General features: G+C 40.2%; 1 protein-coding gene across 1 annotated transcript in view; it reads left to right on the forward strand.

Annotated features, from left to right (window-relative positions):
* Window positions 1-15,350, forward strand: part of LOC108573296 (cationic amino acid transporter 2) — a 56,354-nt gene extending 41,004 nt beyond the window's left edge. The window contains exons 5-14 of the mRNA XM_017935696.1: window positions 5,945-6,156; window positions 11,223-11,394; window positions 12,495-12,678; window positions 12,759-12,883; window positions 12,947-13,200; window positions 13,310-13,552; window positions 13,791-13,935; window positions 14,040-14,133; window positions 14,205-14,332; window positions 14,961-15,350. Of these exons, the coding sequence (XP_017791185.1) occupies window positions 5,945-6,156; window positions 11,223-11,394; window positions 12,495-12,678; window positions 12,759-12,883; window positions 12,947-13,200; window positions 13,310-13,552; window positions 13,791-13,935; window positions 14,040-14,133; window positions 14,205-14,332; window positions 14,961-15,298 (1,895 nt within the window). The 3' untranslated portion in view covers window positions 15,299-15,350. The remainder of the gene's footprint in view (window positions 1-5,944; window positions 6,157-11,222; window positions 11,395-12,494; window positions 12,679-12,758; window positions 12,884-12,946; window positions 13,201-13,309; window positions 13,553-13,790; window positions 13,936-14,039; window positions 14,134-14,204; window positions 14,333-14,960) is intronic.
* The last annotated feature ends 2,338 nt before the right edge of the window (window positions 15,351-17,688 follow it).

A 17,688-nucleotide genomic window follows, 5' to 3' on the forward strand; every position in this document is an offset into this window, starting at 1 on the left:
TTTTTGTATTCTCTAATTCTCCATGTAACTTTTTTTATTATCCTTTTTACCTCGAAACTCGATGTCCAATTAACTTAACTGCCGGAGCAATAGCTTCCATTATTTCTTCGTTTATAGGTTAACTTGCCAGGCGTCCTCCATATTCTCTCCCATAGCCTCTCAGAATTACAGCAATATATTCAGAAGAATAATAACTAAAATTAACTTTTCAATTTTTGTCACATTTTCAAGTTGCAAGAAATATTTTTTTAGGAAATATAGTTCAAAACATTTTCTTAACAAATTTCGACGAATCCAACATGGCAGACCAGCGATGGAAATTTTCGCGTATAAAAATATCCGAGGTACAAGAGCTTCTTCAGCCACAAGATCGTTAAGTTCAGGCTAACGAGTCACGAGAACGCGCGATCCAATGATAAGGCACGCGTTAGCGCGTTTTAATCGTCGAGAAGCGACGAGTGGCAGTGGCTTTTTTTTTTAGGTTAGGACAACCGTTGTATCGATTAAATTGGGAAAATTGCAGTGAATTCCTTTTGTTTCTCTTAATTCGTGATCTAACGTAAACTGAAGATATTTTCACGTGAATTTAGTAACCCACATTTAAAGAGATTAGGTTAAAATTGGTCTGTGACCTAACCTAATTCATATTTAAAGTTAATTCAACGTGGATTTTATAATCTACGTTTAATTTCACTTGATTTTTACTTCAATAAAAACCCATTAAGTTCCAAGTTAAACTTAACTTAAATGTAACACCGTTCAACTTTTGTTTGACTTAATCGTATTTTCACTTAACCTATATTGGACTTGTAAATTACACTTGAATCCAACGTAACCTATACAATATTGGATCCAATTTGCCCCTAACTTTTTCTTTAACCTAACTTTCTGTCGATATTCCGTGAAATATTGTCGGGTACTTCGGTATTTATTGCAGTATGAAATAATAAAAACAATTGGTTTCTCGTATTCGAGTAACAGTAAGCCATTCGAGTGGTTGGTTCAAGCATTTTGCAAATATTGCCCGTTCAGTTTTTTTCGTTGGCTGGAAATGCTTGACGTGCATAGTTCTACGAGATTTTTTCCTTCTCGTCCCTCGGGTTGACCTGAATATCTCACGCGGAAAAAAATAATAATAAAACTGTCTAACCTCAAGAATGGATACAATTTTCTTCATAGTACGAAAAATTTTTCTGCGTTCATTATCGTCCACAAATTGAACATTTCGGAGATATTTCTCTCTTCTGACTCGATAAATATTTGCATAATTTCTGTATTAGAGACTATCTGCTACATAAAAATATGCCTTTATGCTGCTACAATTTCTAGGTTATGTTCGATTCAAACATACATCTTTTAATTTATCCAATCTCCCGTCGATAAATTTCCTTCATATTCCACTCGTAGAACAACCAAAAAAAAAACAAAAAAGGTAAAGAAAATTCACTCTGGTTCCTTGAGTAAGACTAACATAAATGAGGTAAGGGGAAATAAAGTAAAAACACCGAAATTCGACATCTTGTATATTCTTCTGGCTGGTTGAAGGAGGGTTTTTATGGAGGATCCTTCAAAGCCTTTCCTCCGCGTCCTTTTCGCCGTTCCAAGATGGTAACGATTCACCCTACATCCGCCCCCCCTCCCTCTCCTCTATTTTTCCTTCGAACCGTGCTTCCACCATTATTCGGATGCTCCACGTATCCTTCACGTCCTATGCACTTTGCAGCGGAGTCGTTCTCCTGGGACCGACTTGAAAACGAAAAGAAAAGCCAATTTATCCCCCTCGACCATATCTACCGGGTGTCGTATTAGTCGTCATTGCCTCCGCCATTTTTTTTTTTCTTTCCTTTAATGAAGCATTTTCGAAATTGGATTCCTTTTAGGACTGGATATTCCGACAAAAATTTGATTTTTAATATTTGAAATTCATCGCGAGTGAATAAAATGAAACATTTTCGAAATTGGATTCCTCTTAGGACTGGATATTCCGACAAAAATTTGATTTTTAATATTTGAAATTCATCGCGAGTGAATAATTCATGATACACGCACACAGGCATAACCTAAAAATTTTGGACGCGATGAATAAATTAATCGTACATCGGAATAGTTATAACCTTAAAAGTTTCATTTATTATACGGCGTAATGATATTTAAACGTGACCCGTATATTTATTGTGGATCAATAATTCATCGTAACCAGAATGTTTCATTGATAATGCAATAAATATGTAGCTTCGAATCGTACAATGGATCTGGGCATAATAATTACTCGAATTTTGTGTGGATCGGTATGAATAGATCTTTTTCAAAATTGATATTACGAATGGTCGAGACTTTTGTAATAAATTTATACACACCGTGGCGCAAACATCTCTCTCCGACAACCTACCTTGCGTTTATTATTGCAAACGAATTGTTTTTTCAAAATTAAACATCGTGTTAAACTTCATATAATATTTCTTAAGAAAAGGAGACCTATTCGAGTTTGTGGGAATACCCGTCAGAAAAAGAAGTCCAGCAAAGAGAGCAATCGAGGTTGAGGGATGAAAAGGCTGGTTTACAAGAAGGGAGAAGACGAAGAATTGCCGGAAGGGGGAATAAGGAACGAAGAAATCGTGTTCAGGTGGGCAGGTTAAAGAGCATCGAAGTGCGGCTTCCTTTCGGATCGATGAGGTCCACAGGTGCCAAGTCTGATCCGCGCAAGCGCCACTCTTGTATCCCCTTTTGTCCCCCCTCCACCCCAACCAGCCTCTTCACGGTTTTTCCTCCTCCCTTTCTCCCTTTCGCGAAGGATACACAGGGTGCTCCACGATTCGCGCATTTCACGCGTGCACGCTGCTTTTGTTTCACGTGCATGAGAACGAGCCTTAAAGGAGTGCTCGGAATCGAGTCAGAAATTGACCACCTTTATGATTTCTTCTCTGAAAAAACTGTTGGGTATTTTAATTTTAAATTTGGCAGGTGAATTCAGCTATCTACAGGGAAGATTGGAGAATTTATTGGGGAAAAAATAGAGTGTGATAGAAATGTTACAGGTTATGAGATACGCTGGACTATGGGATAAAGAGATGAGGATGCTTCTGAATTTTTTTTCTAAGGGATTACTAGGTTTTTCAATGTGTAATTTGGTACATGTATTTGCTTATCTCCTGGGAATGCATGAGAATTGTTTCGTGGAAAAATATTCATTAGGAAAACAGTTAGAGTATAAAATATGCGAAGGATTGTTTTTTCAAAGAGTTCTGCGTCGACTTTCGTTTCTTATCGTAAAAGAACTGCTAGGGATATTTTCATATTTCGTACCGCGTATATTAGAGGAACGTCTGTAGTATATATACGTAAAACTTTGAGTCAATCGATCGATTAATTTTCGAGATATCATTTCTGCCATCTTCGCAAGTCTAACCTCAAAATAACTTCTTTCGTATTTTGAATTTCTTTACAAAATTTTACGCAGTTATTTTAAACATGGTGTACTTTCAGGACGCGTAACAACAAAATTAATATAACTTTTGTACCCAAGTTGAGCAGACCTAACCTAACTCTTTCAGGTCCAGCTTCGATATAAGCTTCCCAATACGGGAAACTTTCATAATATCGATCATGCTGCACCTCCGGCGGACAATACATCATGCTGATGATCGATCCTATCGAATCCATGGGATTTCCAGGGTGGATTGTTCCTTTTATTCTATCGAGCGTGTCCAGCACGGCATTGTTCGATCGTACAGCCTTCTAGTTCCTCAGGATGAAGTTCGAAAGCCCCGGAACTAACGCCATTGTCGGTAGTTACACCGGTGATCGATGCTTCCCGTTCTTCCATATCCGTATCGACTTCCTACCTATTTCTTTCTTACGACTAGGTGGTCTGATTGCAACTTGGAACGTATTTCTTTATACTTTTTTTTTTCAATTTCAATAAGATTTGTCAGACTCCCTCGTTGTCAAATTTTTATTTTCATTCGCGTTTTCCAGTGGTGTAAAATTTTCAAAGGTGTCTTCAGCGTTGGGTAACGGAAGATATCTTTAGAATTATATATTTTTTAGGTGTTAGAAGAAACTTGATGCTTAATATTGAATAATAAATAGTTCCATTTAGGGTGTAGTAAAAAACATTTTTTCCGTGCAATTTTGCCATTTCATATACACCGGAAGTAGTCGTGTTGCACATTCAACGAGCGTAATTTCCTCAATTACAACAACGAAATAGAATGCAGCGAAATTATTGAGAATTTTTAATCTCATAATTAATCCCTTCTAACTGCCCTTTACATTTACAATTTACAACATTTGTCCAATCTCAAAATCGACCAATCTCTCCACTTGTTCATTCATGTCCTTCAGTTACCCTTAAACTCCGTATCTAATTTCCAATACCTGTACACCCTGCTAATTATTCATTTCACGTTTCGCCCCTGTTCAATTGCACAATTATAAATAGATTACAGCTGTTTACACTTGTGTTAAATGTGTAAACAACGAGGTTATTACACACGTTTAAAAAGAAAGGGAAAGAAATAAAGGAGAAAGGGAGAAGGAAAAAAAATACGAAGGAGAAAAGAATTCTTTCGCTAAAACGATTATCGTAACATCTCCGCGGATCGTTACAGCGTTTCAATCGCCATTGAGAAAAAAAGGGGGAAAAGGGTGAATCAACCGGGACACGTCTCGGTGGAACGAACGCGAAATGGGACGCAATAAAATCTATATCCAGGGAATGGATGCAAAACCGATCAGTCTGAGGGGCGAGAGGGTTGGGAGGGAGGATAAATAAAACAGCATACTGGAAGATGGTCAATCGCGATTGGAATGAACTGTGGAGAAAGAAGGCGGGGAATGGAGGGTGAAAAAATTGAAAGGTTGGAAATGCAGAAATTGATTCCCCTGCATTCCCTCGTTCCTTCCTGCGAAATCTCGACGCGGAGGTACACGTAAAGGAAATAATTCGGTATGAACTTGCCGCCATGCCGGAAATTGAGGTCGTTCCAATACGTTTCCGCCGGTTTGGCGACTTCTTACCTTCTGAGAAAGAAAATACCGCATTTCGTACACTCGCTGCTATTTCCTTTACAATTATTTATCCTGTTGAATTTTCCTTTCTCGCGGTTTTTCGTCTTAGATCAACGAGGTTAATTTAGGTTAAGTTTCAAGATTTCTTCTCACCTTCTAAGGAAGAAAATACCGTGTTCCTTAATTGGTAAACTTCTTTTTTAGAACTTTTTCTGTTTTTGAATTATTTCCTCTTCTCTTTTTAATTTATTCGTTCTCGTTCTGTGAGATTTGGTTAGGTCAGGTTTGGCGGACCCGAACTACGTTATCCCGCTATGATTTTTCTTTACAAACATCGTTTATATTCTTTCTGGAACATTGTAAATTGAAATTTGTGAATTTCGCATTTGCTCGAGGTACTAAAAAAAATTGCTATTGATCGTGAAATGAGATTTTAGGGAATGTGGAAACGTTGCAAGCGTGCTGTGGAGCAAAAGTAGCTGAAGAAAAATTTGTGTCCCCGGTCTTGTTAGCCAGAGGCGAAAATTGGGTTTCGTTAATTAGCATGCGCCACCTCTCGAGGACTTCCGGTACCATCAATCGCCAGTATCTTTTTATTAACACGCGTTAAAAAGACCAATAAGAATTTTCATGCCAATTCTACAATCGTTTCGATCTTCCAAAACAAGAAAAAATGAAATAAATTAAAATTCACACTCAACCCACGGAAAAATGACACAGAAGATAAATCAACGTGGAAATTGTGTAATATAAATTTGAACTTTTGGAAAAATTAAAAATACATCCTTACCTGTATAATGTATAACATTACAATTCAAATAAAAAATGTTGTCCTTACTTCTACTTATCTGAAAATGAAAAAAATTGTGATTTTAGAAAAGTTGACGTGCTTCGTCGAATGTAAGTGAATTTTTTCAAATTTTTCATGTTCCAGGTCGACCACCAGACTTCGTGGCGTTCATCATCACCATACTAATGATGTTGCTGATGGCAGCGGGCGTGAAGAAGTCACTGGTGTTCAATAACGTGTTAAACGCCATCAACCTCGCCGTCTGGGTGTTCGTGATGACGGCTGGGATGTTCTACGTGGACGGCGACAACTGGAATGGCGAGGGCAAGAGCTTCCTTCCCTACGGCTGGAGTGGTGTAAGTCCCAAATAACTAACTGTATTCATTTTTACATATCATCGATAAATCAAAAATTCCGGAAAATATTTTTAGCTTCCAATAATAGGCACTGGAAGTCGTTGGAAATTGATTAATCAGTTTCTAAGCTGGAAGTGGAACAGTTAACATTTTTCTAAATATTTGATTCTTAAATTTTTTTAAACATTTACAGTGATTTGTACAATTTTTAAAACTTTACTTTAAACGTTCACAACTCTCAGTATCCTTACTGTCAATTATTAATTTGCAAATTGAATCTTTAATTTCTAACTCTCATTCTCAGTGGTCCGTGAATTAGTTTTTACCTCGAAATTCAACATTTTAAGCTACTAAATAAATCAGGAATTTTTATGTAAGGTAATCATGAACGAGTACGCAAATTTTCTGTTAAGAATGTAATATTTGCCGCGTATTACTTCAATTTCCCAGAAATCCCTTGAAACCCGCCATCTTGTTCATTTAATCTTCCCACCAATCAGCAGTCGCCATTGTTTCCTTGGAAAGCGCGCCAAAGTTGAAACCTAACCTCAACTACTCTGAAGTATTCAAAAATTTCCCGTAAAAACTTGGACAAAGAATATTGAGAAATGAAAGTACTTTGTAACAAATAGCAAAAAAGCTGATAACTATGGCGAATTTGAAAGGAGGGCTTTCTCAGCTGGCTGTTGCACTGGCTGAATAGCGCTTTATGTTCGTGGTTCTCGGAACAATGGCAAACTTGTTGCGTCGAATGGGTTTGAACGGCGAAACAGAGAGGTGCATCAGGTGGACAACGGTGAAAGGGAATTGGAATTCACGATCCGCAGGAATCCACGTTCTTCGGGAGACGTGGGAACCACCTGGGGGCCGAATCTACGGGACAGTACTGAATTATTAGGTTTTCGAGGGAATTACGTGCATTCGAAACGGTTCCTTTATTACGTAATCTTGAAAAAGTACGATTTCTACTTTTCTTTTAATTTAAAAATTCTTTTTAGGCGCAGGAAACACAATCTGAAAATTTAAAAAATCGTAGAAAACGTAAAAATCGAAAAGTGTCAATTTTTAACAATTATTTAAAAAACTATTTTACAGCAATACATATCGAAATTCAAAAAGATTGACGTACATGTGAAAATCAAGAAGGATTAATGTTTTCAAAATTATTCCGAAGTCTAGCTTTAAAAATCAATTTTTAATTACATGCTGTGTAAATAGTTGCAGAAATATATTTCAAAAATGTTGTTGTTTAGAACTTTTTGTTTTTCTGACGGATCAATGTGCCTAACTTTATAAAGAAAGTTGTTTTACCTCCCTCCATTTTGTTACTGAAATGTCGGTTCACGTTTCAGCAACTATCTCGAAAAGTTCATCGGTGTGTTGATTATTTTGCAAAATAGTACCTTGAAGTTGCACGGAAACCGGAAAACGTTTCCGCGAATGGGGTTGGTAGTGGCGGGTAGGTGTTTGCGAATGAAACAGGGGCGGAGTGGCGGGAAAATGGACCATGAGAACGAAGAAATATTATTCATGATATTAAATATTCCGGGTGCAGTGTAGTTTTTTCCGAAAGGAGTGCTGCCAGCGTCGAAGAGATGAAACGGGCAAATATTGGAATATTCATTTTCTACCGGGTGGAAGAATAAACGGCGGTCACAGTTTTAATTTTATCGCCTTGAAATTCCCTCTTCCTCGAGGTGGGAATACCTCCCACTCCTTAATTCTACAGTAAAATGAGATAAAACAATTCATTCGGAGGTGTTTGCTCGGTGTATTTTATCCAGACTTTCACTCGATGTCGGTTTCTAAGGAAGAAAAATTTCTCTCGATCGTTTAAGCATTTATGCATGCGACACTTTCCCCTTCAGCCCCCTCAGCAATCCTCTTCGCATGTTTATCGACGATGGACGATGAATATTTCCGCGTGGGAGATCTCATCCTTTCCTCGAAACGTGAATTTTTCATCGTCACGTTTTCACCTTGTGTTATTTCCTTCCTGAACACCCTATTCCTGCCACGAAAAGACTGCCCTATTTTCGCGTTGGAAGTTTCTCTTGAAATTGGGTCAAAAATTGGCGATAATTTCTTTCTTTTCCCAAGGAATCTATCATTTACAATTTAATTTATAAGTTATTCAATATACAGAATACACGATTTTGGTGTTGGTGGACAAAATTTGAAAATGTGACTATAGCCACAAGTACAGTAGACTAGTATGCAGGGCTTCTCTGCACGATGAGTTGCCTGATCTCAGGCGGTCTTGGGTCAATTTTTCAAACACTGATAACGCAACAACGAAACCTCGATTGAAATTTTTTTGTTCTTGTTTTTCTTTCTATCCTGTTACCTAGAATCGCTCTGTAAAATTTCTTCCATCATTTACCAAGCACTTCACATTTATTTCATCGTCAAAGAACTTTTTTATACATATTTTTGTTTTATCCTTTAGAAGATTCGAAATTAATGTTTACTCTATCCTGTCACTTTTATCGACAAAGAGCAATTAACGTCTCATAGACACGAAGAATTAAAGGATTACCCCCGACACCATATTTGACCTTAGGATACCGCGTGGGTTTTCCAGAGGCGGCTCTTGAATCTGTAGTGACCTTATCCAAGCAGCCCCCACGCACGCAGGAAACAGAGGTCAAAGTTTAGCGACAGCAGACTCGTTTATGATAACGAGGCGGTTAATATTAATGCGTTCTAACCACCTTTGATCTAACTTTGTCACGTAATTTCGATTAATTGCACGAAATGGGGGCATAAAGGGATTCTTTTGCCTATATCTCCGTTAAAAGACGTAACCTTGTTTGGGTGGCTGTTTGAAAATACGACGAAACGAGGAGATAAGGTTAACAATCAGCTGGCGCAGTTCCACTAATACGAAACAATAATTCTAACGAATTGGAATTCTCTAATGTACAAAAGGCTCTAAGTTAGAGGAGTTATAACGCTTCTAGGCATGTTCGAGGATGCTGGAAGGGTTGCAGGCATCCTGGAATGTAGTTTATCGAAGGTGGAGCGGAATTCTAACCCCCTGTGGTATGGCAACTATTTAACGATTATCTTTAGACACTTTTGGAATAAAAAAAAAAATTAATTTTCCAGCAATGTTTAATTATTTACAATTTTATTCGAGCCCTCTAACTTTATAATTATTATTTTATCGAGATTGGAAAGGAATTGGATGTTTTTTTTTAGTATAGTTAATAGTCGCCCCTAATCACGATTCCCTTATCATTTCTCCCGAATCCCTGTGTAAAAAAAGTTCTATTTTAATTGTTCAAACTTTTTTTCAAACGATATCCAATCATGTCAACGTCTATGAATCTTCCTGAACAAATGACACAATAAATTCCCTCCCTTCCTATCAAAGAGTAACAAACAAAAATTACAAAAATAGTGGAAAAATGGTTGAAGGGCGTGGCTTTTGTTGCACAAGTGGCCTGTTCCTTTTTAATCCGGTCGTTCGCGTCCGAGTAAAAAGTAATTCAACGCAACGTGGTCCCCCTCTGCCGCGTTTTTAACGAGCTGGAAACCATTCTGCACGGTGCGTGGGCGGGGTTGTGAATGCATGGGTGTTTGTGAACAGTGGGGGCGAAATACTACAGGGTCACGCAGAACAACTTTGAACATTCACAAGCTCTTCTCGTTTCAAAGGGACCCACATGTTCTACGGCGCAGGGGGAGAATGGTTAAAATTTCAACTTAGTTATTTTTCCACCCCTTTGAACAACTATGAACGCCACCTGCATAGATTGCCACCTTTTTCTCCATTGCCATTTAACGCGATAAATACGACAAAAGTTCACGTGTGGCACGCTTGAACAGATTCTAGAGAATTCTAGGGACTTTTGTCGGGTACAGGTTACCTTCGTTTGGATTTAATTCGCTTTTGTTACTCGTAAAGCTGTCCTGTTTTACTGCCCCCGTGGAAGTGGAAACGACGACAGTACTCAAGTCCCGTTCCCAATGAAATTCCATTAAGCATCCATTCTGGCCGCCATGAGAAACACGTAACGACGTTAAGGGACCTTAAAAAATTAAGTGACCGGTCTATGACATCCACCTGGAAGCTTTAAAGGGCTTCAAAGAACATCTTTATCAAGGGGGAATCTCATTTGACGATTTGCCTTCTCGCTACTCGCGATTCTAGGGACTTTAATGCCTCTCTGGAGTGGTTAAGACGGTGGCTGATATTAGAAAGACCTTCTTGTTTATCTTGACCCCTCCCGTTCCTTTCAATCCTGTCATTTCTCTTTTCGCGAGAAATTAATTTTTCAAATTTTGCTTCTTCCGTTATTCATCTTTCTTATGAGAGTTTTGAGGCTTTCACGGTCCGGTATGTTACAGTTTGTACTGTTTCAGGCTTTCGGGTGTAAGCCGTGTCCACTAGGATAGGTTTTCCAACGTCTCGCCAGCTACTAATTATATCGGGAAACTTATCTTTTTTGTCTGTATTACACTTTACCTAGATTTGTTTGAAAATATATTGTAAGTCGATGAAACTGTTGATAACGTGGTGCAAGAGAAGTCCTCATATCGAGACAAATTAAACGGCGAAGTACACTGAAGTAGTGGATAGAGATAGCGCCTACTATTCTAGCAACCAGGGTTCTATTCTATCCGAGTATACCCAAGAATTATTTTTTATCCTTAATTAAATTCTCGGAGAGCCTCGTTCGATTCTCCGGTTGTTCAATGTCAATTCCTCGTGTCTCGTGTTAATTTTCAACCATGCTGCACTGTTAATTTCCGAATTATGGACGTTGGAATTCCTTCAGAAGCTTCTCTGAGATAATTCCCTTGTCGAAAATGCGTGGAATTACTCCTGAAAAAATTCCGGCAATTCTAGAATTCATTTCAATTCTAGAAAAAATTGCACATAAGGTACCAGCAATTTTTGAAGCTTGGAATACGAAATGCCTTCGGAAAAATTCTGGGCATAATTTCTCAGTTTCGTTCAGAAAAGGATCCTGCTGATAATTTCTCAGTTCAACGGCATAAAATTAGACGCAACAACGACGATCATTCGTTCAATGACAGATGATTGTTTGTTCCAGGTGTTCACCGGTGCAGCGACGTGTTTTTACGCGTTCATCGGCTTCGATATAATAGCGACCACCGGCGAAGAGGCGACGAACCCCAAGAGGAGCATCCCCCTCGCTATAGTCACGTCGTTGATCATAATACTCCTCGCTTATGTCACCAGCAGCATGATGCTGACGTTGATCGGTGAGTAACTCTCTAATTTTTCATGAAAATGTAAAAGGTACAAAAAATCCTCGATACTCGAGAACTTTACACGAGACTAAATGGGAAAAAGGATATTCTACAGATCGCACGTGATCGTCTATCGACGTTCCGTAGTGAATGGCTAGCAGCTGACGGTGTTAAGGATACTTAAGTTTAGACCAGGTTTACGATACGGACGCGACTCTGCTATTTTTGAGATTAAGGTTTGAATACGCGTTTGCTAGTTATTCCTTATTGCCAGGAGGGCTCGAAACCTCTCATAAAAGCGGAGAATTTGGAGTTTCTTCGTGCATCTCAATAGCAATTGACGTATCATAAACCCGCGTGAGCTGAGGCACATGCGAGCGAGCGGGACCGTTACCCTGGGTTTTTCCCATAAGCCCAGGTGACGCGTACCTCATCCAGAAGACCCCTTCCCTAAGGGTGAGCGGTTGGCGTCGGGCGTCGACCAAGGCCCTAACTTGATTGGGAGTTTTGGCCCCCCACCCAAATCTCACCCCCGTCAAGAGACCCAAATGGACGGACAAGAACATATAAAAGGACTGAAGGGTGATAGACGAAAGGTGACATTGTTGTAAGAACAAATTGGTGAAATAGAACTCTGAACTCTTCTACGAACGATTACACGAACTTTGAACCTCAGGACATTGGACTCGCACATATTTAACATTTAAGAAAGTGTTGCAAAGAAAGAATTATTTGCTAAATAATCAAGCTTCACGGACATTGTGGGAGCCAACAGACGGTATTTAACGTATTTAACGACGCCAGTTCGATTATTAACAGGCAATTGGTGGCATTTCCAGCGATTACTCGCTCGAGCTCGGTCGTATGCCGAGCAAAAGGCCCTTGGCCATCCTTGACCTCCCTTCACGCATCCCTGACCACCCTTTCATCGTGTTACCCTCGTCACAGACACTCCATGCTTCATTATACTTCTAAATAACGATTACAATTGACGTTTCTAAATAAACCCATCTGTATACCCTTCTAGCAAACACTCTATCTACTAAAAGAAAAAAATCCCCATATAAAGATTCCGGAAGCCTCTACAACTGACAGAACGAATTTTTCCTCAGTTCCGTACGACGAAGTGGACCAGGACTCAGCGCTGGTGCAGATGTTCGGTCAGGTTGGGGCATATAAGTGCAAGTATATCGTGGCAGTTGGCGCTTTGGCTGGTTTGACGGTCTCCATGTTCGGCAGCATGTTCCCTATGCCTAGGATAGTCTACGCCATGGCCCAGGATGGCCTTATATTCAGGTGATTTTCATTACAAGTCGTCATCTTCCTTTTTCGAACGATGGAAGGTACTAGTCAGACATTCTCGTCTAATTATTTAGGACTCTGAGCCAGGTGTGGCCGGCAACAGGCACTCCAGCCATAGCAACGCTGACTTCCGGTGTTTGCGCGGCCCTGGCTGCCTTGTTGATCCAGTTAGAGGTGCTGGTAGAAATGATGTCCATCGGTGAGCATCAGATTCTTCATTTTGAACACTTTAACATAGATCGTTCTCACTTTGAATTCTCAGGCACTCTGTTAGCCTACACTCTGGTGTCCACCTGTGTGCTCATTCTGCGATACCAACCTCACTCTACCAACCTGGTAGAGCTTTTGCCTCCGAGCCTGAGAACACCCTGTAGATCACCCACCAAAGAGACTCAGGGAAATGGCCAGGTGACTTATGGCAAGGAGCTGAGACCTGACCAGCTGACCACTGCTCTGAACTCTGTCCAGGCTGCTCAGTCAGAGATCACAGCTTCCAACAGTGGCCAACGTATTATGGTAAAGACAGAAAATAAATCAAATTAGTAAAATTAAGTAGAGATAAATGAATGATCAGAGGTTACTATGATCGACGAGAGAAATGAGAATATTTTACTCCTTGTTCTAGGTGAGAAGAGTGAGGAGGTGCAACAGCTCATCCCCAGACTCTGACGATACCTACGGGGCAGAGGAGGACGAGGTTGGTCTGGGCAAGGACGATCAGTACCTGGTCAGCGATAGAACCGAGAATAAATTCTATGGTAGCGTACATGCAGCTGCGGCTGCCTCCAGTTGTGGCAGTGCACATCAATACCCAGGGAATACGCCAATAATAGGTCCACCCTTGAATTATCTTCAACGTCGACTACAGGTGAGCAATTTGCGGCTTGTTTACCCTGTCGTAGATTTAAGCTACTTGTTATCCAAGCTTCAGTATTTAATATTAGCTTAAACTACCGGAGTTTCTTGTATCTAGAACATCAGCATTTCTGGAAATGTGAAATTAATTCATCTTCTCTGATGAAAACAGGGAGGGAAGCCTATGGTTTTCAGCTGGGTCCGTTTAGTTGTTACCTGGTTCTCAGTATTTTTGAATATATTTTTTTCAGGCAGCACAGTACCTCTGTCCAGCTATCTTTCCCTGGGTAGACAGAGGTCCAGCAACAGAGGCATCTGGACGCTACGTGATGAAGCTGGTCGGTATTCTCTACCTACTAATCCTTATCTTCGATTTGATCATCGTTTGCGGTATGGGTAAGTCACCGCGAGATAAATACTTACCTTAAATTACCCTTCACATTTTTCTGACCTTTTCGATCGGTATCGATCATCTGACCAGTGGTATTGTTCATTTTTAGGAAATATGGGAACGTTCACCACCATAATGATGTTCGCCTTCCTGTTTGCCATTATTGGTGTGTTGCTTGCCATCAGTAGAAAGCCACAGAACAGGTACGTTTGAGTGTAGCGTATTTATTCAATGTGTCTTCGTTCAACACGTTTTTCTTCCTGGAATTGTTCAGGAACAGCATGATGTTCATGACTCCGGGACTGCCATTCGTTCCTGCGATTGCTGTCACCGTGAACATATACCTCATCTTCAAGCTGAGCATCCTGACACTCGTCAGATTCACTGTCTGGATGATTCTCGGTGAGAATAGTCAATAAGTACCCTGTCCAATTTCTGTTTTAATCATTTTCTTGCTTCTGAACTGTCAAATGTCAGTGTAGCAATTATCTTTTTCAATTTTTCCAACGTTCACTAATGGAAGACTCCTTCAGAGTGAGATTTTACGCAATTGCTCAAGCACCCTTTGCTTTCACAGTTAGGAAAGCAAATTTTTGTAGATAAATTGATACATTAACTTGGAGTGCTTGAATTGCAGATCCCCTCATGTATATTCACTGTGCTATCCATTTTTCAGTCTACTATTGCTAAGTCTTTTCACACATTTTATAGTCTCCAGACATAGAACAAGATCCTTTATCAGGTTTCCTTTCCCATTTACCATTTGTCCAAACAATAAACACCTTTCTTTACACAACCAATTCAAGCTAACCTGACTTAAAGTGTCACTACTTCAGATTCCCTTATGTTTCTCTACTGCGTTATAAATTTTCCCAGTTCTATTGCTATTATCACCATTGAAGAGCCTCAAGTTACTCACAGACAGTCCCAAAAATACGTGCACAGCCTCTTCAATACTCCACATCTTTATTCCATCAAACAACCAATCCTCTGCTCGACAAACTCACTCAAGATGCTCCTCCAACTGCAGGTTTCATCATGTACTTCTACTACGGCATCAAGCATAGCAGCCTGGAGGAGGGCAGCGCGTCAGAGAATCCAGAGGAGGGTGTCTCAGCAGGGAATATCGAACTAACAGTGACAGCAGACCCTCAGAGGCAGCAGTCGCAACAACTTCAAGCTGCCGAATACGCGACAACGGATCGCAGCATCTACGAAGGCCAGCAATTGGACGCGTTTGGCCAGCCTGTGTTCGGTAGTACGGACTTCGGAGGGACACCTAGCCAGAGGCCAGCAGCCAACAGCAGCAACAACGGCGGACAGTCGTTGTTCGTCACCCAGGACAGCTTCCCCACCTGGGACGACTGAGCGCGCCGTGACGACGATATAAATATATATATTTGAAGATATCAGATAAATTATTAATGCGAGCCTGACCGGCGTCGAGCGTTCACCGGCGTAAATAAACGACCCTTTCGGAGCTCGCGGCGGTATATGGCCTTTGGACTATAGCTGGGGCCAGGAGACACCATGGATTGGCCCTCCCTTTGGCTGTTATCTTGGGATTCTTCAGTTCGACGAGACTGACTTACGGTATTTTCGCTGTCGATACTCTGGCCAGGTCTGTTTCGTTGTGTTTCAGCTTTCGTTGCTTCTGCCATAAGTGATTTGAACCGGGTTAGGTTAGGTTAGGTTCAATCGATCGTGCAATCTCTGGTTGTGACTTTTTCGTTTTTGAAGGTCTTCTTTAGGTGATTGGATGAAATAGATTGTGCTCTTATTTTAAGTGAAACTTTTCATCGTGCCACTTACTTTCTCGAAGAGTCATTTTTTTTTAAAGATTTGTTATCAATAAATTCCCCGAAGCTAGAACTGCTAGGTTACGTTTCTGTTTCTATAGAGAGAAGTTAGGTTAGGTTACGTGATTTCATTTTCATTCTTCGTGCTTTTCTCTCAAGAAAGTCTCTAGAAACTTCGGTTCCCAGATGAGAAGGCGCGTCAGCTTATGATCGACGATCGTGCAGGTGGTGCCGCTTCGAAATTCTGAGCTTCCCTTTACCGATTTCACTTCTCCACATTGAGAAACGTCAATTTCCATACCGTTCTGACCGATCGTCATGCTGAACGCGCCTTTCGAAATCCTGAATCGAAAAGTACGGTGAAAATGGCGGGTGGGTAGGAAGATAGTGGATCCGCGAGTCTCCGATAGAGGGCGAACTTGTTGACTACTGTTTGGGACGAATGTAGCAAATAATTTTTGCGGCAATATTTATTATCCTAGTTGTATAAAAGCGAGTGCGCTAGAGAGAGTGAGCGTGAGAGAGTGAGGGGGAGAGAGAGGTACAGCTGTCAGGGGCGTAACACGAAGGGGGAATATCGACGAAAGTTGAGAAAAATTGAGGTTTGAAACGGAGGTTATTACCATTCTTTGGAGTAAAGCGAAACTTGTGTTTTCCAATGAAAGCATTTTAAGTGCTAAGTGATAAGTTTAATTGTACGATTAGTCGATCGAGAGACAGTGAGAGAGAATTCGTTCCTGAAACGAACTGGAAGTTAGGAAAGATTGGAAAAAAGGATAGAGAATGTCGATGAAAAAGAGATGTACAGGATTTTGTAATAATTCTAGTCTTTTCCAGTCAGAATTTACCGATCATAACCTAAAAAGGGGATTCGCAAGCTTATCTCGTGTTTATTTGTCTCAAGACCTCTGATTGGACGCCATTAAAAATTCCACGAGGCTTTTCAGAGGTAGATTAAATTCTTTGAGCAAAAATGGATCGATTATAATGGGACTGTGGAGGTTAGAAATCCTCGAGGTTACGGAATTCCACGTTCAATGGCGTTCCAATATGGCGTGCACCGTACAAGGTGCATCATGGGAAACGGATATATGTGTTGGTTGTTTCTAACAAATGTAGTTCAATGACGAATGTCCAGTGTTTTGATAACGACAAGTTCCTACAACGATTGTTGACCATGTAATTTGTTATCGTTTATCGAAGCTCCTGCTTTCAATTGTTGCTGATGGAATAATGTTATTAACCGACAATCTTGCATCGATTTGGTTTTTTCCGCGAGGTTAGTCGAGGATACGGAATAGTCTTGATGAATGTAACTTGCTGTTTTGTGTTGAGGAAACTACAAAAATGGACATGAATCGCAATGGTAAGGACAATTATGGAAACGAGAAGATTGGAGGAAATCGAAGTGGTGGAAAGGAGATTATGAGAAGAATAGGGGAAATGGAAATTCAGTTTCATCTCTAGGTGTTTAGATGGAGCGATAGCAGAGTGTCGAGGAAGGGGAGAAGGAAGTGGGAAATGGAAGTGTGGAAAAATTGTGGAAATAGGAAATTAGAAAAAATTGGAAAACTGGAAAATTTTAGGAAATCAGAGAAATTGGAAATCTAGAAAATTCGGAAATTTCGAAATTTTGGAAATTAGAGAAATGGGACATTTGGGAAATTAGAGAAACGGGATGTTCGAGCTGTGAAACGTGAAAATGTAAAATCGTACCGTTAAGACAGCTTACAGGGGACAGCCTGGGAAATTTACGTCTCTCCATTAAATTATTCTATTCTCAGATCTATATATCGATCGGTGATCTTTTCACATATCAGTCTGCACCTTTTTGCAGGGAAGGCAACCGTGAGACTCATGGTAGAGAGAGTGACAGAGGTAGAGAGCGCTAGTGTGTGAGAGAATGTCATTGGAAGAATGGGAGAGATTGATCTAAATATTTATCTTTAAGTATTAATG

Source organism: Habropoda laboriosa, unplaced genomic scaffold, assembly GCF_001263275.1.
Source record: "Habropoda laboriosa isolate 0110345459 unplaced genomic scaffold, ASM126327v1 scaffold134, whole genome shotgun sequence".
NCBI classification, from domain to species: Eukaryota; Metazoa; Arthropoda; class Insecta; order Hymenoptera; family Apidae; genus Habropoda; species Habropoda laboriosa.